The sequence below is a fragment of the Bombus pascuorum genome, chromosome 1 (genome assembly GCF_905332965.1).
Source record: "Bombus pascuorum chromosome 1, iyBomPasc1.1, whole genome shotgun sequence".
NCBI lineage: Eukaryota > Metazoa > Arthropoda > Insecta > Hymenoptera > Apidae > Bombus > Bombus pascuorum.
The window spans coordinates 27,608,221-27,631,919 of record NC_083488.1 but is presented as its reverse complement, the minus strand read 5'-3'; the positions used below and the strand labels follow the sequence as shown (position 1 = coordinate 27,631,919).

At 30.7% G+C, this 23,699-nt stretch overlaps 2 protein-coding genes and 1 long non-coding RNA gene across 5 annotated transcripts; 2 read left to right on the top strand and 1 right to left on the bottom strand.

The window, feature by feature from the left end:
* The first annotated feature begins 1,875 nt into the window (after positions 1-1,875).
* LOC132909013 (coiled-coil and C2 domain-containing protein 2A-like) lies at positions 1,876-4,503 on the top strand. The gene is made up of 3 exons (XM_060963595.1): positions 1,876-3,514; positions 3,598-3,752; positions 3,836-4,503. The coding sequence occupies exons 1-3, from the start codon at positions 1,876-1,878 to the stop codon at positions 4,373-4,375; spliced, it is 2,334 nt and encodes a 777-aa protein (XP_060819578.1). The 3' UTR covers positions 4,376-4,503.
* LOC132909113 (elongation of very long chain fatty acids protein 4-like) lies at positions 4,183-23,503 on the bottom strand. 3 transcript variants are annotated; one of them, XR_009658495.1, is made up of 8 exons: positions 23,167-23,503; positions 8,855-8,936; positions 8,527-8,714; positions 8,366-8,446; positions 8,122-8,293; positions 6,863-7,140; positions 6,033-6,791; positions 4,183-4,379 (listed from the first exon to the last, which is right to left on the bottom strand). XR_009658495.1 is itself a non-coding variant. In XM_060963707.1 (7 exons), exons 2-7 carry the CDS (start codon positions 8,931-8,933, stop codon positions 6,639-6,641), a joined length of 951 nt encoding a protein of 316 aa, XP_060819690.1. In that variant the 5' UTR covers positions 8,934-8,936; positions 23,167-23,503; the 3' UTR covers positions 5,418-6,638. The 3 variants fall into 3 exon arrangements, 2 of the variants coding, with proteins under 2 accessions (XP_060819690.1, XP_060819697.1); XM_060963707.1 differs by lacking the exon at positions 4,183-4,379 and having other exon boundaries at positions 5,418-6,791; XM_060963714.1 differs by lacking the exons at positions 4,183-4,379; positions 23,167-23,503 and adding an exon at positions 11,814-12,213 and having other exon boundaries at positions 5,418-6,791.
* LOC132909129 (uncharacterized) lies at positions 6,239-7,251 on the top strand. The gene is made up of 2 exons (XR_009658496.1): positions 6,239-6,351; positions 6,827-7,251. It is a non-coding gene; the product is annotated as an uncharacterized LOC132909129 (long non-coding RNA).
* Positions 23,504-23,699: the final 196 nt, after the last annotated feature.

The window sequence follows — 23,699 nt, the reverse complement described above, 5'->3', positions numbered from 1 at the left end:
ACGTTATTTCAGAGATAATAGATTGAAGATTACTAAAAAATTATTGCTTTTCATAATACATAAATAATGTTAAGTAATGTTTAAATGTAAATTATAAAATGAATAATAATTTTTTATTAAACTGTACATTTGTTTATATTTTCTTAACTTTTCCTGTATGAAGTTTATAATTGTGTATATTATAGTAAATATGCAATGTACCTTCAAAAGTACATTTAAATATTTTAATTCACAGAAACAATTTAATATTTCGATACAATATTATAATACATAATATCAAAATATATTGAAATGTAGCATGTGCATTAAAAAGGACATAGAACCTTTCGAGTTGGCGAGATGTATGGGATCTTATAATATGTATTTGTATTATGTACACCCATATTAGGTATTGATCTTGTCTCCGTATACCGGGTGTTCTACAGATATGAACGTAACTGAATTTTCCTAAAAGTATATTAAAACTGCTACATTGCACATTCCAGGTAAACAGTTTTAATTCTTATAATCGGGAAATAAAAAATAGCACCAAAATTAATATACTGAAATATTAATAACAATAAAAAGATAATAAAACTGAGAATAATATAATGTAAAAATATTCAAACATCTGATTTAACGTTATGAGTTTTAAGAAAAATTTGTGAAGGTATACTGTAGTTTACAGCAACTATTTAAGTCATTAAGCAGATACGTTAATTTATTATAAGAAAGATAACATAAGACTAAAGTAAGAAATGCATCCAAGATCGACATGTAAACTTCGGTAGATTGATTATACGATGAATTGTAGTTGATCTACTTCCTGCCCACAAGCATAGACCGTATCCGCTCTCTATTCTTGATTCTGCGATCTCACCTTACTGTGGTTTCTGACCTCTTTACAGTTTTGTATCTCTTTTGGTCTTGTGAAATCTTTCAATCGTAAAATCATGCAAGAAACGCAACTCGAATGATAATAAAACAATTCACTCAAATATATTTTCTTTATTTCATTTGATATAGCGAGGTTATCTCTAGAATGGATAGAATCATGTCTATCATTATAATTTTTTGCATATGTATATTATCAATTCTCAATTGAAACAAATAGAATAAATTACAGATTCTGTTTTTATTAGCTAAAATCTTTATTACTAATTTTAGTTCTACTAATTCTTGGCCATATATGTCGATGATTAGATTATTGAGAATGAAATCATGAATTTCCTTTCACAGCCTACGCATATTTCAGTATTAAAGAATAAGAAGCGGTACAAGTATTTTCCATCTTATGATTGAATACTATGGTAGACAGCTGCTCCTAGGATGTACATTTTAATATAGCGCTTGTTAATTTTAACTTTGTAAAGCAGTACTTGCGTTTATACCTTTATGTTTCTTTATCATACATTTTTTTATGTATTTTATACGCAAAATTTCGTAAAGAGTTGTTATTCTTAGACTAAATATAATTTCCAAGTTCATTGTTCTAATTTATAAAGGATAGATTGTATAGATTTGTAAATTTATTGATATTTTTCTTTCTAAGATCAATATCTTAATTTACGTGATACGAAATTCTATTTGTACTATATATTGTCTATAGTATAATTTAACTTTAAATATAAAGTCATTAAATTGATAAAGGTCGATCCATTTAATAAGAGGATACTGGTAAAGTTTTGAATTTCTAGATGGCGCTTTCATCACTTACACGTTGCTAGGCAATCATTTAAAATAAACATTGAATTGTGATGAAAGGAATGTAAATGAATGAAATAATAAAAATATATCAATTATATTGATATTTTTGCAACAAATTTCTATATATATATATATATATATATATATATATTTACAGTAATTGATTAAGACATTATTGTTTTAAATACTATGTTCAACAAGGATATCGATTTCATCAAGGAATATGCACAACGTACAGAAGATAGAAAAGAACAAGATTTAAGTCTTTGTTATGCATATCCTATCATAAATAAAGTTTCAGAAATCAATGTTCTTACTAATGATACTAAAAATCTGCGAAAATTATGTCAAGAAACTACATTAGTTGAGGATGGATTATATTCTTCTGATCATCCATTTGTTTACAGTGACATTAAACTTTCTGAATTTAGCAACATGAAAGTTTTGCAATACGAATCAAAACGAAAATTCTCTGGCAAATTGTTAGAAATTGTAATTCGTGAAGTAAACATTAATACCAATCAATCAGATTCTATAGAAATCACATCTGTTTATCTGTTATTCAAAAAGAAAATTATATGTAAGGTAAATAGTCCCTTTAATAGAAAGATGCATAAATTGTTAATAAAGAGTTCAGAATGCAATAATCTTTCTACACAAGTACATACTAAAAGTGGTCAATCTAGCATCTTACCATTGCCGTTGCCAAAACGCAACATTGAGAATCATACAGCAGAAATAGATTTTGCAATAAGCGACAATTTTGGTAGAATACACGCTGGAACCGTCACTTGTACAATTACCTTAAGTAGTTATGGTGAAAATGAACAAGAGTCATATGCATCTCATCTTTATAAATTAAGTAATGATCCAAATGATCCACAAAATCATTTATCTTTACTCAAACCATCGAAAAGTGTTCATAAAAAGCAAGTGAAATACTTTCTACTGGAAGATCCAGCATTAACTTTTGGCAGAAATTCAGAATTTATCATACCTAAGAAAAGTCAAACAGAGAAAATAAAATCTCCAGATATAGTCATAACAGAACAACCTGCATTTTCTTTGCTCAATATATCATTCAGGAACTTATTCCAATTTAAACACCCACTAGAATCATCATCTGGTACCCGTAGACATCATACAATAGGAAAAACAATTTTGTCTGTAACTATTCTGCGAGGAATAGAAATACCAATTAGAGAAGAGTCTGCATTAGTTCAACCATTTGTAGAAGTTGAATGGGGTAACACAGCACACACAACATCCATAGCAGAAGGTTCAGCACCTATATGGCACCAAACAATGTACTTTGAGTTACCAAGACAAAATGAAGAGCATTGTATAAAGATTCGCCTATTTGATCAGCATCCTGTCTGGGGTCGACAGTGGATAGGTGAAGCCAGAATTCCTCTTGAACATCACAGAAATTATCAAGAACTTGAGCGATGGATTACATTATCTCCATTATTTAGCCCAAATTTGTTATTTGGATACATACAAGCTAGTCCTGGTCAATCATGTACTCGTATTTACGTTCTGATGAAAATGGATCATTCAATTACTCCTAAGTCGGTTGAAAGTACTACTATAAATACATTATTGAAAGGAATTCAACGATGTCTCGTTACATCATATAAAATTAACGGCGTCGAAAATCCGAAAGATGCTGCAAGATTAGTAATGCTTGTACCATCGTTACCTAATCATTATGGGCCGATCACCCCACGTCAAACATTGAACATACGTAAAGTGGATCACTATGGAAGAGCAACTCTACTTGCAGTATTATTACAAGGTTTCAATCTGCAGACATACGTTTTATTAGGTGTGTAATAATCGTACTTAGACTACTATACTTTTAATTGTAAACAAAAAAATATATTAATGATTTTTATATTAATATAACAGGTTCTTCTCAAATAAGTAAATGGACGTCATTTGTTTTAAGTATCAGTGAAAACGGAATATATACGCTATGGGACGCAGAAGTTGGAAAATGCTATAAATTAGATGATACCCATTGTCCTTTAATGAAGGTGTCTCGACTAATTAATCATTCTGGCGTTAGTATTATTGTTGTCACACATCAATTTATTTAGAATAATATTAATTTTTTTTTAGTCATTACGAATAATATATTTTTTAGATATGGGAAAATTTGCAAAAATCTATTTTAGCCCATAATCTCAAGTACGACGTGAAATTAAGCAAAGAATGGCGATTCGTTGATATTACGACGTCAACTAAAAATGACCATACTGTGCAAGTATTAGATCTAAGTATTACAGAGGAAGAACTAAGGCAAATTAAGAAGACCGCTATGGATTTAGAGCAGGCCTTAAAAGATAAGTTAGCTCATTGGCGAAGCACAATTGGTTTAACGACGATCTTTAATCGACATGCAATAACTATTTTACGAAATTTTATTTCTAAAATAGAACCTTCTTCAGAAGTACAATTAGATAAAAGGGATTTGAAACAATTATACAGAGCTTACCACGTTCATGGTTTTATTTTAAACAAACGTGAATGCAGCATCGATGATTTGAGCGAATATTTACATGCGACGAAAATTTATAATATCAATGATCCAGTTGAATTTGCTGTGGTATGTCAGATACAGCCTTACATCGGTAAAATTTCTTCGATTTGGCTGGCTGTTATAATCCTTAAAAGTCGTGATTAGTTGTCTGTACGAATTAATATTAATTTCTATATTAAGTGACATATTAATTAGAATTTAGCATTTAGTATCGATTATATTCGTTTATTGCATATTTTTATATTGCATTAAAATTAATATTACAATGTTCATGAAGTAGGATAGTTATTCTTTTTATCATATTCTGAAATTTTGTATAAGGTTTTGATAAACAAACTAATAGAATATTAAACTTTCGTAAAATAACGTAGCATTTTTTTATTATCGAATTATTTACTTCAATAATATATAATAATTGTATATGAGATTAAAAGTTTATGATACAATAATTTTATAAAAGAATTAAAAATTATAACTATATTGTCTTTTTAATTATGTTACCTTTTTGTAAAAACGCAAGCTTTTATAATTCTAATTTTTGTAAATTTAATATACATTTTTATCAAATTTGTGTGTATAATACAGTAGTCCTTGGAAAATTCTTTTAGATTTTGACAGATTATGAGAGAATCAGTGAATACCCATAATTTATTTACTTATTTTGTTTCAAACAATCATGTAAGGATAAACGGTTTTTTTCGTTAATGTTATTCATACCTGTTGCAATAGTACAAAAAAGGTGGGTAGACCAATTTTTCGAAATTATAATCAAACGAAACCCGGTATCTTTTATTCGGGAACTACAGCATTATATCCAGTGAAATTTAATACAAGAAACAAATATCCTTACAACAACAGACATTGTAGCCTGATTTTAATACGTACATGTTTATGTATAGTGACAATATACAACATAATACATTTTTATAACCTCTTTTATATCTAAGTTTATCTGTTGGTTCATGTCATTTTTTTTAATGTTATTGGAAAGTTATAGCAAACAAATATTATTGGAAATAAACATAATGCATCTTTTAGTTTTTTGCATTGCACAGCAATGCCGTTTTTATAACATTTGCAACGTTCTTTACATATTACGCCAATAATAAAATGTATTAACAGTGTTTTGTTGACTAATAATGTTTAGAAATAGCTTAAATAAACAAACATGCCTACACAATTCGAATTAATTTTTACAAACGATCATGATCATTTATTTTGTAAAAGTTTTGCGATAATCTATGTCTTCACGGACGAGTTATTCGTTTGTGTAATAAAACATCCAAATTTTCAGAAAGTCTTTATGTATAAAAAGTCTTATTGTTTTGATATTTTTGGTTGGAACGTATAAAATTTTTTGCACGCAATTAATTTATTATGTGTATTTAATATCTGTATGTAGAATATTAATTGTAGAAAAACGTTTTGTATAAATATTTATCTAACTTATCAATATCTTACCAATTGACATAGTGAATCAGCTTTTGTTTCGAACGAAAGGATGGACATTACTACTAGTTTGTTATTAAACAAACAAATCTTCGAGTATAACTAATAAAAGAATACCTTCTGTTATTCCAAAAAAATCATATTCATTAAAAATATCATTAAATAATGTACAAAGATAATCTTAGATATATAACAACAAAATTTAAATTCAAATTCTTTACATTTTCATGAATACTAATTCATGATCGTGTTAGAATATTGTTTTTCATTTATTCAAAGAGAGACTGTAACATACTCGAATATCACGATTCAGCATTAACTAGACGTTAAATGTGCAAATATTGGTACTTACAACTTCAACGTGACCGTCATATTTGAATTCTAACCTTAGATCTACTGAGAGAAAAATCTAAAGGCAGTTTTCGACACGACGATCTGTTTCATTTCGTTTCTTTTTGTTTTACAAGGCAGATTTGAACCGTCGAACATAAAAGATCGCTTAGTTTAAACTTATATAACGTTATCATAATTGATCACACTGGATCTTATGTAATTCGCCTACTGACGACTAAACTGCTAATATACTCGACTAATTTGTATTTACAATACCTTAGACCAGCGATCCGTTGAACTTTGTGCTGCTGATCCAAGAATTAAAAAATCGCAGGCCGGTAAGTTTATAGTCGTGTTTACCTTAATTCGTCAAAGAAATATCGGTTTCTTTTATTAAACTCGATCTTTCTGTAACGATATATGTATAAGTATAGTTTACTGAACGTCACTCATCGCGAACAAAGTGGCAGTTGCAAGAACTAAAGATTCTGGTCAAATAACTTCCGGTTCTAAGTTATCGATCGAATTATTTTTCAAGAATTTCCGTTCACTTTTATTTTGTAACTAAATATATCGTAGTTCGAGCGATCTTAATATCTTAACGAAGGACTTAGGAGTGTATTATTCATTGAATTTTCTTAGATACACCATTCGCATATCCATTGGCGTGTCCATTCGTAATGTTTCCGTTACACATAGCTGCGCCGGTAATTTTTTTCTTCAATTGCGTATCCGCCTTCATTTTTTCTAACTGTCTTTCCGCGTATGCTTGTTTACCCTAAAAAATTATTATTAGAAATGTTAATATTGCAGTTCGTATCAATATAGGGAGACTTCTAACAAATTTACCTTGGCAATGTAGGCTTTAGCGTAGAAATTTCCGAATAAAACGATGAAAGAGACCATGTAAATGACAAGAGCATACTGCATCCAAAGTGGGAAATCGCATCCCGACCGAATCCCATTGATGCCGAGGATCAAGGCAGTAGTAAATTGGATTAATTGAAGAATCGTCAGGTATTTCTTCCACCAGAGATATTTAGCTACAGAGGGTCCCAATGCGGCTAAGCCATAGTATGAATACATGAGGACATGGATAAAACTGTTCACCATGGCTGGCAGGAAAGCTAAAAAAAAGGATTTTCAATTAAACATTTCATTCTAACAAGTTGAGAAGAAAAAAGGAATACATATTAAATTAAAAAATTTAATATACATGTGATTATATACTCCAGAAAGTATTTTTTATTTTAGTGAAAACGAGACCCTACGATTTCCCTCCTAATTTCGTAATCCATAAATGTGTAGAGACATTATGATATGTTTTGTACATAAACCAAGAGATATTATAATTTCCTATAATTGCGTGAACTTTCTGTAAAATCTTGGATTCATCGATTAGCATGACTGGAATTAATGTGTATAATTTAAACAAATCTAGAGAAAATATATTGTTTAATACGGTTCAAGCTTAAGCTTTACTGCAATGGAATGAATTACATATTAGTCATAATACGATAACATAATATAATAACATTGCATTTAATGTTATTTAAAAAGTGGTTATGTTAGTAATTAACATGGGATACGCTATTGCAGATGTTTATTAGCAGATTTTATACTTTTATCGTATTTTACCAATAATATTCATTTAAACAGTCATTGAACGGTCTAGAAGTAAGAAGGAGAAAGTCGACGAATAGTTGCGTTTCAAAATTTAATGAGAAATGTAAACAAGTTTTCGCTTCGAATATTAATTTTAAATAAAAAAAGTTATTGACTGGAATAGCTCATTCTATAAAGTAGTATAGATTGATATATTTAAGTATTCAAGTTTGAAATTAACAATGATTAAAAAATGAATTTTTTTTACTTTATATTTAATTTCGATGCTATTTTTAATTAAAATGAGTTTTCTTTTCGAATATTGCAATTAAAAAAAATAAATATGTAAATAAAAGTGTCTAGAAACTATATCGATCGGTAGGATAGTTTAACTTGAAATAAATTATAATCGATGACACAAGTGGCAAGTTACGTATTTATGTAATCAGTTATCTATATCTCTATAATTTTTTGGAGAGAATTGGACACAGATAAATACTTACTAGATCCACTTGGAACCCATTTGATACCAATCCACCACAACGAAAACATAGTGGAATGATGGTAAACATGAAGAAAGCTTAATTGATTATCCTTCTTCCGCAAGATAAAGAAAAACGTATCACAGAACTCCAAAAGTTTGCTAAAGTAGTACCACCAGACTGCATGAGCAATCTAACAAAAACAATTGTTATTTTATTTTTCAATCAATTAAATTTGAATTAAAAAATTTGTATTAGTATGTACCTGTAATTCGTCTGGACGAGTCACATGCCTAATCGGCTGACACACATAACTATAACGTAACCTGGTGGAAGCTACGAATAACTGCAAACAATAAATATGACAAATTAAGATACCAGAATCATGGAATGCATAACCAACCCTTAATAGCGAAAACAATGTACCTGTATCGCGATGTACGCGTTAAGACAGGCCATCGCAAGATTATATGGAACGAGTGCCCACGTTAACTTGAAGGCTTTTCGATTTCTCATGATCTTTGGCCCGGCCCATACAATGAGTAAATACAACATAGTGTATATCAATGTAGGTTTTGGCGAATCGACCAGAAGCCATCCTCTCGTTCGTTCATCTGTAAATACGTAGTTACTAAATTTACTTGTTAAACTATTATTAAATTATAATAATTAGGTACATTAGAGTTTGAAATAATGCATTTTTTATTTAGTATCGAAAGAAAATTATATTTATAATTTTAATATGGCTGTTTACCGGCAAGGGATAGCGTCCAGAGGTAGTAATTGTAGGCATCATTTATTAAAGTTGCTGTGGAATTAATTAAGCTTGCCATTGCCTGAAACAAGATTAAATCGTATTACACTTGTGAATAATTCCAGATTTGAGATTGGAGTGTACTTTTAATAAAAAGTAAACTGAATGTAAATTACAATGCATTTCACGACAGTGACTGTAAGCTCATATATAAGCTTATCTCCAATTACAAACGATTATCATGCCTATTTTATTTTATATTCGTATTCTAGAAAACGAATATTTAATTACTATAATAGTCAGCTATAATTCCATAACTTTTTTGTAATTACGGCAGAATTTTCATGAGACCGATAAAACGGTACACGTACTAAACGAATGATTATAATAAAAATGAATCAAAGATTTTCTGTGCTGAACGTGCGCACGGCCGTGCACGTGCGATTTACCGCCACTATCCTACGCTTAATGAGCAGCTTCTATGCGCGTTATCCGACCGTTCACTTAAAGTTGGAAACGTCATGTGTAACTTTCACGTTATACCTGTCAAACCGAACGCTATCTCCCTAATCGTCTGCGGGAAAACACGTTTCGTTGGATCTTTCGAACAGCTCGGGTTTCGAGTTCGGTCGATGCTCCGACAGCAACTTAGGAATGTCTACTTTCATTTGCGGTTTAACTTCGCCGTGAACTTGTAGCAAGTGCAAGTGCATGTTCTCCCCCCGGTATGGCAAATTTAACTTTCATTTTGTATTAATTAAACCATCTTATGGAGCGTTGATTGAATCCGCGAAATTTGACGCTGTTTTCATATTTCTTGTTAATGAAACTTGTTCGACTATTTCTTTGAAGTTTTATTGATTTTTTGTTAAATATATATATATAAGAAAATATGATAGAATTATTGTCATATAGATATAGATATTAAAGTTTCTCTTTATATAAGATTTTTTATTTTCTTTCGCGTTCATTATTTAATAGAATTATTAAGGGATGGAAAATTTTGCTTATATTTAAACCGTCCAATATCGGAAAATTAATTATTTATCGACATATAATTAACCCTCCATCTGCATGTTAGGTCATTTTCGATCAATAATTTTAAACACTTTTTCATTATTTTTATATTTCTGTTTTAATTTTGCTTTGCTTAAAAAGATTAAGGTAACATCTAGCAAATAAAAACTATTGGATGATATTCTAGAGACTTGGGAGAGTATTCAGGAATTTTGAGGGATTTTCAAAACAAAAACCTGAGAAAAACTGCGTGGATTTAAACGATCTAATCTGTAAACGGCGTCAGTAAACGTAAGGTTGCAGACGGAGGACTAACAGTAATAGCGTTAGTAGAAATTTGTTTATGCATAGTCATATTCGGAAAATTTTCAAATTCAATTTCTTTGAAAACGAAGCTTTACATTAGAAAGCCTTATTCTATATTTCGGATTCATTTTCATATATATAATCATATCACTTTCGAATTTATCGTTTTATTGTAAGACACCGCGTATATGGCATGCTGCAATTGGAACTACCATACAACGCTTCATCCAATTTATACATTCACTCACCGAAAGTATCATTTTTGAGTCTCACTTAAAGAAACAAATACGACAAATCATCGAGGTTAAATTACTCGAAAAAAGAAGTTACAACTTCTTCTAAAACAGTTTCTTCCTTTATGATTAAACCATTGGAACGAACCAAGTTTTTATGTGATTTTGAAGAAAATAAATTGTGATTTTTATTAATCATTGGCAGAACATGTAGCTACAATGTCACTGATCTTCAAATGGCTGGTACGAGCAACGAGCGAATGATTTCTCGGGAGAAAGTCTCTCTGATAAATCAATTTGTAATCTCTGGAAGCTGAGTGAAATTACCTACAAGACCAGTTTATTTGCTGTAAGCAATGGAATGTGGCGTGGATATCTCACAATCGACACATGATACAAGCTGTTCATTGTCGAACGATATGTTAATTTCTAGACATCCTTGTTTACGGTGTATCGTTTCTCATTTGTTTTTCTTTCTTTAAATATATTTCTTCACATAGTAGTTAATTTTGTCCTTATTTAATTTTGGTATTTACATTTTTCTATTAATGAAATTTAATTCTTTTTTTAAAAAGTTTTTAAAAAGCTCGGTTTAACCGAAGTTCCGTATTATCTGAGGTGCTTTGAATTGTAGCATAACTTCATCTTCTTCGAAGTTTTAAACGATTTTAACACGAAAAGTACAAAAGTATAACTAAACAAATATTGTGAAAGCATTTAATAAAATTCAACCGAGTAAATAATTAAATTTAAATATATGTATTTTATCAAAACATTATTTAGTTGCATTATCAAAATGTTTTCTACGATTTTGTTATACGGTTTATGAATACTAATAGACTTTTCCAATATTTATAATTTTTTCTAATATCCGAGTTTTCTATTATCCGAGATAGACTCGTCTCACATTACCTCGAACAGTCCACTATAACATAACGTTAGCAACTACTCTTCTGTTAATCTCTTTGATCTTCTTTCAATCTTTGATGAGGGATATGAAAACAATTACAAATTCTTCAAAGGAAAAGTACATCTCATCGAGAAGCTCATCTAGAGTTCTATCCAAAACTCCATTAGAGACACCTGAATCAAAACTCTATATTTCTCCCAAAAAATTTTTAAATTACATGCTTTATGAGAGTACAAAAAAAAAAAAGATAAGAATCTACAATTTTTCTTAATTTTTCTTTTTCTATTTCAGAAAGTTTAGAACTTCAGAGACAGAATCCAAAACTTTCATAGAGACTTACTCTTGTTCAAAAATGCCCAAAAATCACATATTTTCCAGATAAATTTCCACAGGATCTCCAGTTAAAGTCTTTCTTTCACACTGGCACATAAAGTTGAATTTTCAAAGAGTAGTTGAATAGATTTCAGCACAAGAAGGTCAGAGAGTTTCTTACCTCGTATACTACTGATCGTCAAGAAGCTAACGGCGATACCGTCGTGATCCTTCGTCTTCCCCGCACACACCAACGACGAACGTCAAATACGATTAAATATTATACAAAAGCGGTCTAATATCGTATATATCGAGAATAAATAGTCACTAGCCCCTCTACGATTACTCTGCGATCTACTCTCCTGCACGCAGTCGCGGTTTTGTCAAAGTGACATGACACGTTTTAATAAATCTACTGTCGGACAGCTGACACCAGCGGAGGTGCCGCTAGGAATCGGTACTTGTACTCGTTCACACGAGGAGAGGATCGTCATACGACGAGGGCGATCGGCAAAGTGGCAGCGCCTTGTAGTCTCTTCTCTGGTCCACTTTATAACTTTGGTGTCGTCCGTCTGCCGATTCTCCTGCTGGTGGTAACCTCACGTTCCCGGAGGTGGTACGATTTCATCGGCACGTGAAACGTTAAACGAGGCCAAAACCCCTCCGCTACTTCGAAGATTATATCGAATCCGTGGGGATAGATCGCTTGGAATCGGTCAAAACGATGAAGGCGCGTGTCCCACCCCGCGCGATTCGTTTGCTTTCCTCTCCCCTCTAGTGTCACAGCGAATGAGGGAGCTATAATCGAGGGGAGTGTTAGTTCTTCGAATGTACAGTACTTTGAGAAGTGGCACTTCGTTGCCAAAATTGTAAATGTCTTTATATATATATCTATCTTTTTTCAACACAAATCTGGGCTGAACTTCGTTTTGGAAAACATCGAATTTGTGATTTTTTTTTACAACACGTATGACTGCTTTGATGATCCAAATATCCAAAGATATTAATTTTAAGATGCGGAGATCATTATTTACATTATACATAAAAAGTTTACGCATATTGTGCAGTTTATTTAGACACATACTTATGTATGTTTTATGATTTACATGTATCGGCAGGTGATCGATTAACAGAATGAATTGAATATCGGTTTGGGTTGGGTTTGATTAATATTATTAAGAAACACGTTAACACAAACATATTCGTGCTCTATAAAAGATTGGATGCGCAAAAGAAATCGTTATTATGATGACCGACCAAAGTCCATGTTACGTTTCAAAAACTTGGATTTTGGCTATGAAATTGCCACTTTGTATACCACTGTGGAACGTTATCGACGACGCTGTGTGTGGCTGACAGATCGAATCACAACCGGATAGGTTTCGAGAGCACTGGTTACACGACTGTTTCGTTCGTGGCCTCGATTCCGAGGTGAAGGTTAGGATGTTCGGCCGGGATTTTTTCTCTCGTTTTTGGTTGAATAATTTGACAGGTGGAGATGCTTATTGGTCGAGAGAAAGGGAAAGGAAGTGGTACAAAATGGTACCATTACAGGAGGATGAGTGCGCGATGAGAAATTAAGATGGTTCAGTTTAAGGGAGACTGTTGAATAGCTTCAGATAAACATTGGCTTTTTTTTGTTGTTAGAAATTAAGAATGAAATGGAGCTGAAATAATTAAGGAAGGTTATGTTTTATAGAAATTATAGCTTCTGGAAATGAAAAATTTCCATATTTATCGACCCATCTATTGATTCAAAATTGGATCAAAGTAGTATCGGATTATAAGCAAATTCGTATGTGATGTAAGCGTCGATAGAAGTATGCATAGAGCTATTTACGAGACTTTTAAGAGATGTGGCGCAGGCAGATGTGAAGATGTAAATATGGGTCCAAGAGAAAGCGATACACAACATAAAACTCGTCTTCCGAGTGATGAATTAAAACAGGTCAGTGGTCCTCCTTTAACCGTAAAACACGTTTCCGAATATTTAAATACACTAATTCTTAATCACCTCTTACTTGAAAACATTTTTTAGCCATTTGAAAGCATATATAAATTGATTTATTCCTCAATATAAGCTTCAGGCGAAAATTTACGTTTTCTAAAAAATCTATTAAATTTTCGTATCACAAACCCATGTGTTTTGTTGCATTATAAATATATTTGAATAGCAAGTTAAGTTGCCTTTCCATTTATCACATAACAAGTAATTTAAAAAGATTTATTCTCGCTATTTACATAAATATCCAGCTACCAACTACACAATTTGGGACATCATTTAAATAAACATTTTACATCCGTCCCAAGATAAATTATAAAATGTAAAAAAGAGGGGTAAAATTTAACCCACGCCAACTAGCATTTAAATAAAAATTCTGCAGCTATTCGAAGATAACTTAAAAAACCCCAAAAAGAGAAATAATTCATGAGATTCGCAATTATCACGATTTCTTTGACATAAAAATCGTTAAATACATAATCCTACTTTCTGTACCCTAATTTGAAGGATATAACACTAATTAATTGTCTAATGTAAATTGGAAGAAATATGGATGAATTTGAACAGGAAGCATATGCTTCTTTCGAGGAATCCGTAGACGGAGGTAAGGAAAAACCAATTTCGATTTATCTCATAGACATTTAATGGATCAACTGATTGGAATGTTTCTGTCAGTTATGCATTGCAATAATCGATGCATAGACCACATTACAACTAAAAAGTACAATATAAATTAACACTCCTCTGCTAGAAGCAAAGAAGTCTACTGGAACCAAAAGCCAATTTCTTTTTGTTAAGATTAATGTCTAATTTTCTGTTTAGTATCTAACACCGTATGATAATGATGAAAGCGATTTATCTTCCTATAATGTAACGTAAGTGTTACAAGTTATGTGTGCATGTATATATGTATCTATTTTTTTTCAAATCTTATTTTATCTCCTGATTATTACTCTCATTATAACACAATTATTGTATAATGCTTTCATAACAATCATGACCTCTTAAAGAATACAGTATCACTTGTAAATGTTTTATAGTTTGAGTTAAATTTTTAAGCTTAATTGAAAAAGTTAAAAAGAACGAAAGACGATTAAAGAAATTTAATTATTGTTGTGCTACACACGACAATGTTATTCATTGTTGTGCTACATAAACTCTTAAGTTACTTGTAGGCATTTCAAAGCTTGACTCATGAATGTCCATCATGTCCATAACTATCATTGACCCATCCTTTTTTCTTGTGTTCTGACAAAAGTTAGAGGCGGAGGAGGAAATGGAGACAAAAAAGAAACAGTTAAAGGAATCTGACTGCAGAAGGAGAAAGCGTGGCCGGTTACTTTCGTCGGCGTACACGCGTATAGTATATAGCAGTCCGGTCTGTGCTTTTTTCTTCGCGCTTCGGCTTCATTCTTTTTCGCTCGGCCTGGTATTTATCTCGGTCAAGAAAATGCTCGTTCACGCAGAAGTTCCGTTGCATCGTCATTTAATCAATCAATCGAATTTCGGAATACGGTTAATAAAATAACCCTAGACTTGTCGATCTAAAATTAATAATTTTAAGGATTTAAGAGATCTTATGCTGTACTTGAAATATTTTTAAAAAGATTTAGATAACCTATCAAAAACATACACACGCATATTTTTTTATTCTATAGAATTTCAATATTTTAAAACAGAAATTTTTATTCTTATTACGTTAATATATAATTTAAATAACTACTTTTATAAAGACTTACTTGAATAAGTACATACTTGAATTAAAACAGTTATTCATACAAAACTTTCTTCATTTGTATTCATATGAAACTTCGATCAAAACTTTCATTTATAAAATATTTATTTTAAGATTAATAAAATACAAAATACAATTTTTGATGAATTTTGTATCTTTTCAAATTTCTTTAAAAATTAGATAATTTTCTTTATGTGTTATTGCAATGGTTCATGACCTTAATTATAATAATTCACGTGGTTAATGAGGATTGGTAAAAATAAAGGAAGTTGTTTGCACGGACAAAATGAGATCAATGGAACCCAATTGCGCCCGGAGCAAACTTTCATCCGGATTTACTTCTTTTCCTCTTCTGTACGCATAGCCCATGAGCAAGTGCCACTACTATTGATAATGAAATACATAGCTATTATAAAGATGTAAGATGTGATAATATAAAACTCAATTATTATATATGTTTAGCAGAAACGTCATTGATATCAATTAAAAAATAGTGTGCAATCTGGATAAAAATATTTTACTAATTACAGTGTTTACTTTTCGAAATAACACTCATTATTAGCAGTGAAAGTATGAGCAAAAGCGTTTGAAATAATTATAATAAACTAAGTAATCCATATAGAGGGATTAATATTTCATAAAAATTATAGTAATAAAAAAAATGATACTTATGGAACGATTAATATAACAAATGTGATGTTGTTCCTCTTCGATTATTTTCTCTGTTTCTTTAAACTATGTGTTTGCTATATTGTAAATCTGATATCACATTAGAGAAAGTTGCAATTAACAAACTATCACGAGACTTCATTCTAAACATATTTTGCAACCGTGAAAATATAATGCTTTGCTTAATTATACATTGTATTTCCTGCATAAAGTACTCTTGTTCATTTTCTACGCCATTTTAATCTTGTACATGATAACTTTTTTGTTGATAAGTTTTGAATTTAAGTTCTTATTTTCATTGCAAACAAATGACGTTAAAGATCTCGTAATTAGAACGCTACAGTTCTTGTTTGTGAAATTAATCGATGACGATGCAATAGCACGCGAATTTTACGCGTTTGCATTTTTATAACCTATAAAATTTGCGAATTAAGCGGTATACTTGTCATCAAAGCTGCAATTCTCGAAGAAATATTTTACGTGATTTCAAAATTATTACACATTTTACACATTCATCCTTATGCAATGTATCGTGATCTTTACGCAAAAACGAATGAAAAATATGAAATACATTTCTTTGATATGAAATTTCATTTTAGAGAAAATTAACTTTTGTAAAATTTACCAATATTTATAATCAATATCTTTTTCATTACTTAACACTTTGATACAAAACTGTCGGATATCTTCTACGAGAAGTCTTAACTGTTTAGAATTTGGAGAGTTAGGATGCATAAGTTTAGGAGAGTTAATATACTGCTCTAGGCATAATATGACGTGACCAAATTTCCTAGTAAAATATCTTACCAAAAGCAAATATATCTTTGCCTTAACCACTTTTTAACTTAACCTCCAGTTTCCCTATACATATGTATACATATATGTGTATATCTAACCTGCAATTTTCCTAATTTTCCTATACATATGTATGTGTACGTATATACATATATGTACGAATCGAAAACTTATGCTTTGAAAAAAACATTTACATAGTATCAACGCTTATTCTGCACATCAGGATCGGGTATATGTCCCAATTGAACATCAGAACATTTAAGAATATAACGTACGTTTATTAGTGCCAGGACACATAAACTACATGCTATCAGATTCCTGCATTTCTCATTACATTACAAGAGAAAGTTGGACTTAGATTCCACAACACATTCTACATCAGCTACTTTGTATAGAACTCTGATTTATCCTAATCTTTTATAATAAAAATTTCTCCAATTTATATATTTCTAAAATTCTTCAAATCCAAGATTTTTTAGCTAGTCCCTCTTTTAAATTGAGGTTATCTTTGTCATAATAGTACAACAAATGAATTCTTCCGACGTTCTGAAATTCCCTAAAATTCTTTTATTTGGAGATTGTGGAAAAAGGTTAATTGAACGCTTTATATGTTTCCATTAAAAATTCATATCTTTCTAATTAAAAATGACGCGTTTAATTGATCTAATGATACACTTTGGTTCGTTAAAATTATTTAGTAAACAAGAATTATTTATCGAGTCATTCTTGCGACTCCTAATTCATATAACCCGTAAAATTAACAGTGAACAGACAGCTGGTTAATTGTTGGGAAATGTATGGCAAGATTATATTAGGGATAAGCAAGTAATATGCAGATACTACTGTCATATAAACAAGAAGCAGTAATTTTGTATTCTGTATCAGAATAATGTATGCACTTGCTTAGGGACAGATAATGTTCCAGAAAAGACAATGAAGTAGAGTAAATATCAACATTTAGTTACTATACCACAGCAAAAGTATATTTTATCCTGACTACAGTTTTGTATCTTTCTTATGTTTTGTATGACTTAAACATATCATTTTTAACGTCTGATTAATTTCATGTTTGTTATCTTTAACATCATAAAAATTTCATTATCTCGTTGTCTTTCTTTTAATAACTATTGAAAAAATTCGATGATTAATCGGTTATCTTAACTTGAATAATGGAATTAAATCATATAAGCTGATTATTCCCACGACGGCGCGTGCATCAACAAATGGAATATCTATCTCTATAAGTTATACATATATGTAATACGTGCCGCGAGAATACGGTCTACTGGCATACTTCGAATTCGTGGATACCTGTATCACGGAAATGAATATTGCGAAATGTATGTGGATTCAAAGAGTTAATATTTAACTATGTTCGTTAAATATTTGTTGACTGTTACGAACGTCCCGAGAACCGATCGTAAATATTTCATTGTTTAAAAATCGTCACCCTCCGTCGTTATCAGAATTACGAAATGCAATCTTTACACGCAGCTTATTTAGATGAACGATAGTTTATTTAGATCTTTCTGCAATTTGTTTAAAGGAAAGAACTCGAAATTTTATATCTTAAGTATCATATGAAAATTATATTATATCGTTACGAAAAATGGCAGTGGTCTGACTTATATCATTATGATTCTTAGTCTTCTATATCATACGAATGAAATAACAATTTACGATAAAATAAGTAGAAAATATAAGCATACAGCCGACAAAATATTTATACATAAGTGATGAAAAGAATTTTCACAATCTTGATATGTGTAGGATGTGTTATACTGTACTGTACTTGTATTGTAGAACATACGAACTCTAACCTTACTGCTAGTAGTAAGAAACTACGTAACATCAGAAGCGCAGTCGGTACGGCGGTGGCGGATAATCTTGATGTATACTACTTATAGAAATGTGAAATCGGTCTTAAAAAATAGTTCTAAATTTTTAAAGAATAGTTTAGTCTACATTTGAAAATCATCCCTGTTAGTACAAAATGTGGTATTCAGATTTCAAAGAAGTCGCAATTATTTGCCTACAGTAATTACATAATTATAATGCAACAAAGAGTACATATTAGTTTCTTTATATTTACATATACATTATGTTTCTTTTAGATACATATATTTTTGTTTGTAACCAAACATACGTACATGGTTACTTGCCTAAAGCCGAACAAAAATATATGTATCTAAAAGAAACGTAACGTATATGTAAATATAAAAAAATAAAATTCTAAACAATCTATCTTATTTTAAATATAAAAACACAAAATTCCTTTGTCCTTATTTCCTTATTAATTCCTTATTCCTTTTAAAATTGATATCACAAAATGATCAAAGATTATTACGAACATTTAAATTCCGTCGTATTTTTCGAAGAATTGTCTATAAATCTATTTATACATTTTGATTTCGAATTGCCTGAAATAGAAAAATGAAAACTTTTACACGAATCGTTATTTATTGGGGAATAATTTGAAATTATTATATCTGGCATATGATCTAAATAGTTGATTCAGTGAAACTGCTTTCCAGAGCCTTGCGATAGTCGATTGCCGGCGAAACGACCGGTCGAAACGAAGGAAAAAGTTGTCAGGTAGAGAGTGGTTACCACACTTCCTTTCTCCCGAGGCTAACCAACTATAGGTATAATCAATCGAAATCATCAGTATTCTTCAGATCGTTATAACCGTGAAATCGTTATTATCGTTCATCATTGAATTCAGAAAATTCAGACCAATGATAAAGAAGGAATCTACATATACCAACAGATAACTAGACCTCCTTACAAGTTATCGAACAACTATACATGATTAGAAGTGCGAAAAAGGAAAGCATAAAAAAAAACAGAAATATATTATGGAAGAAATAATGAGATAGTATACGTGTTTTACATGAATCGAAGCCGATTTGATTCCTCAGTTATGAGAGTATTTATTGAGTTTCTAAAAATTTCTTCTGTAAAATTGCGTTAAGTAGGAATATATTTTTTCTTTTAGCTATAAATTCTAATGAACAGTTATTATTAACTTCCATAGCATTTAATCCTTTCACTGTTCTGCTATTTCTTTTTTGTCGCTTTAATTAGTATGTATTTAATGAACCATGATAAATGTCTAGTAAAGGTTTCTTTTTGCAGTTAAGAAGTAAATTAAAAAATCTTCTTTCATTTTACCTCATTCCCACAATATTCAGAAGGTTTCATCCCCTGAAAACACTATGTCTGCTTTGATACGGATTTATCTACTAACAGAGTTTAATACCCCTCCCCCACACCGAATAGACATTCGATAGTATCAACTGTCATATTCTATCGATTCCTGCGAATGATACAATATTATAACGTACAAGCCATTAATAGAAGCAGATTATAATGAAGGAAATCTGAGAGAATAGATATGGTGAAAAGCAATCTCCGATAGCATCCAACTCGTGGGTATTTTAAAAGGTGAAAGGTGATTGATCTTGTATACTACGTACGTTTTACAAGTTTCATTTTGAAAGCAGTTCTTGCTTTGCAGTGTCTTGTTATTTACTTTGTACTGTAACTTTTGTTTATCATTGTTCATTACAAGGTGTTATTTCTTTTTGGAGGTTATCTCGGCCTTTGCATCTTATCTTTATATTTAAGGTTATTAATTAATTTATTTTTCAAGAGGATTCGAAACTGATTTGATTGGAACTGTTTAGCAAAATATAGAAAATTTTACATAACGTAACAAATTGAAAATATGAATAGACAAATTAAAACTATATTTGAACGACTTTTCAAAATCTCTTTAAAGGCTTCTAAAGGTATTTGATCATCCATAGAAATAACAAAAAAACAACATTTACTATGTCGGAAATATAGATTTTCAATTGATGTAACGTGAAACGAATTAACAGACTCGTCTAGACAGGAAATTTGTAATGAACTACGTTTTCATTGCAACTAATGCCAATGTCAGCGCATGCATATGTCGATGAAGACAATTTGTTCAACATTTTCCTGATGCATGATTTGATCGGAGGCTGGCTCGCACTTTCTTCTGTACCGGTTGCTTGAACTCGCCACGATCAACCTCACTTTCAGGTCAATGTTTAGACTCGAGAGAATAGCGAGAAATATACGATGATTAATAACAACAAGAACTTTCATATCAATATTTATTTATATATGCTATTATATATACTGCTTAAATTAATGAAATAAATAACTAAGAGGAAGCAATAATATTTGTGTTGATTTAGTTAATATTTATTTAATTCAAATGTTATAGAGAGAACAATTACATTTCTAAGATTTAACTAAAGATTCTAAATAAAATCGTCATTAACTGTCATTAACAATACCTAAATATTTAAATTATTTTTTATAGAAAAGCGATAAGATTTAATTGTTATGTATACACGTGTACTTTCAATCACATTGATTAAAAAAAAAATATCTGACAATAGGCAACCTATTTTCCTTTTTACTGTACTTTGACTCTCTCTTGTTTTCTAATCGTACAAATTAATCACATATCACCTTATATCTCGCTGTATCGTGCTGCATTATTTTGAAAACTTTTTAGTGAAAGTTACTCTAATCACAAGAAAAGTTATAACAAATTCAAATCTATTGACAATTCTATTTAAAGATTCGAAATTATCCCGTCATCCAACGATTTGAATATGAAAAAGATATATATATATGTATGTTATTTTTACTTCAATATTTGTATTTGCTGTCATTAGTACTTTCATGTCTGTAACCTTAGAGTTATTTTTTTTAAATTCTTTATATAACTCGAAAGGGTATAAATAAAATTTTTATGTGTATTTCCTCAACTGCAATTGATATCGTATCTAACCAAAATGATGAACGCCACCGACATAGCCTAACTTATAATCGATCAGTTATTACGCTTTATGCCTGTCTTTTCGATCGAGCACTCTTTCTCTATCTGTCGATTTCACCGTGGGCCGATTTGCATTTCCAACCGCGAATTTACCTGTTAAGATTGAAGAAGCAGCGAAAGTGAAATCTCCCCAATGCAACAAGCATGGCGAGATACCACACGCATCTAATCCTAAATGCGATTTGTTTAACTTGTAAATTACAGTGTTATCCGAGTGACCGGACAATGAAAGTTACTTAAAGAAAAAAAACAACTATTCGATAACGCAAATGTTTACGATTAATTACTTCTGTATATACTACAAACTCTTAATTTAAAAAACAATGATTTTGAGGTTAGAAAAATGAAAACATTGAGTAAGAATAAATATCATTAGAATACAACATTTTATATAATGTTTCTATTAGTTAAATTTTATCACGCGAGAAGATACTATTTATTCAGCAAACTTCGAAATTATTCATCAAAACTATTCACGCAATGTCATTTACATAAAGCAAAATTTTTTCCGAGGGTCACTACAAAAAAAAGGAACAAACTGTAGTTGTATAAATGTTTAATTTTTACTCTACGTTTGACCAAATACACTGTTATTCGGCGAACAATGAATATTTAATTCGATGAATATTTAAATTATCGTGCGTAATTAGTATTTGAATATAGTATAGTGAAGAAGATGAGAAGTTGTACAAAACATTTTCTTCTATCGAATAAAATACAACATATAAGAATGAAGAAGGTATTCTTCGTACAATACGGCACAAAATTTGAAATTTTGTAAAGAAAAGTAAAAAAATAGCCACGTGCATTTTATCTAAGATATAATATGTACTTGGCGCAACCCTCTAGAGTCTAGACGTTCGATCGCGATTGTTCGCCAAGTCTACACCAGACTTAAAAGTGAATGGAGAATAAAAGTAAAAATAAATAGTTACATCGAAGTTAACCACAGTCAACTTGCTTCTGAGAAAAGTTTGAATTTCTACTTCATTATCTATTGGTTGTAATCTAGGGGAAGATCTAGTGAATAATAATAGGAACATAGACACTTGGACACTTTTATTCATAAAAAATCCTAACAAACACATATATATCATTAAACAAAATAGCTAAATTCGATTTATTTGTATAGTATGGTAATTTAAGCCATAATTCGGTTAATAGGTTAATAAATAAAATTATGTACCAAATGATCTAAAAGGTTATACATCTGTGTTAATGAAAAAAATAATCAAAATAAATCTCTACTTGAGGGTTAATAATCTTAGTGTAACAGTTACGTGATTCATTCTATATAATCAAATATGTACACATAACTTATTATAACTATTTTGATCGGCACGCTGTTCCATTCCGCACTAACGAACCTCCCAGAACATAACCAAAAACATCTTAAATCTTCTCTTTCGTATTTAACCACCATTTATCCTTTCGAAAAAATTACTCACCGTCTTTTTTTTAAATTATCACGGGACTCATGTCAGGAATTTGAACACCAGTGGTGGTTTCGCGTCAAGGACCTCGCAGACATACGAACATCATCGTCGTTGTCGAATCTTCGCCGTTTCGTCGGTTGTTCCGCAGTTAATAAGTCCCAAATTTAACAAAGGAACTCACGTAATATGTATGCCATGCACATCTGATTAATCTTTAAATATACAACATAGATAGGAGACACTGTACACGATTCATTAATGTATTTCGAGGAAAACACGACAAAAGCTGTTTAGGTTTCTCGAGTGTGGACGGTGCAGGCGCCGGTCGGCCGCCATCATAGAAATCAATACAACTGCTAACTAAGGGGAGCTCACGTCGTATTGTATGGGATATTAGGATGAACGTAGGTTACAATGGATGCATATTCTGAAAAATCATATTCTGATGAATATGTTAGAACAATCAAATATATACAATAGAACTTCGATTATTGTACAAAACAGGATTGAAGAAACGTCTAAATATCGAGGTTCATGCAATAAAG

What these genes read in the sequence shown, in the direction of transcription:
- LOC132909113 (XM_060963707.1), bottom strand. Translation starts at nt 8,933, where the DNA reads ATGGCAAGCTTAATTAATTCCACAGCAACTTTAATAAATGATGCCTAC. An exon ending in CTGGACGCTATCCCTTGCCG is followed by an intron (nt 8,715 to 8,854) that starts GTAAACAGCCAT and finishes ACGTATTTACAG; the next exon opens with ATGAACGAACGAGAGGATGG. An exon ending in CTCGTCCAGACGAATTACAG is followed by an intron (nt 8,294 to 8,365) that starts GTACATACTAAT and finishes TGTTTTTGTTAG; the next exon opens with ATTGCTCATGCAGTCTGGTG.
- LOC132909013 (XM_060963595.1), top strand. Translation starts at nt 1,876, where the DNA reads ATGTTCAACAAGGATATCGATTTCATCAAGGAATATGCACAACGTACA. An exon ending in GCAGACATACGTTTTATTAG is followed by an intron (nt 3,515 to 3,597) that starts GTGTGTAATAAT and finishes TTAATATAACAG; the next exon opens with GTTCTTCTCAAATAAGTAAA. An exon ending in GACTAATTAATCATTCTGGC is followed by an intron (nt 3,753 to 3,835) that starts GTTAGTATTATT and finishes TATATTTTTTAG; the next exon opens with ATATGGGAAAATTTGCAAAA.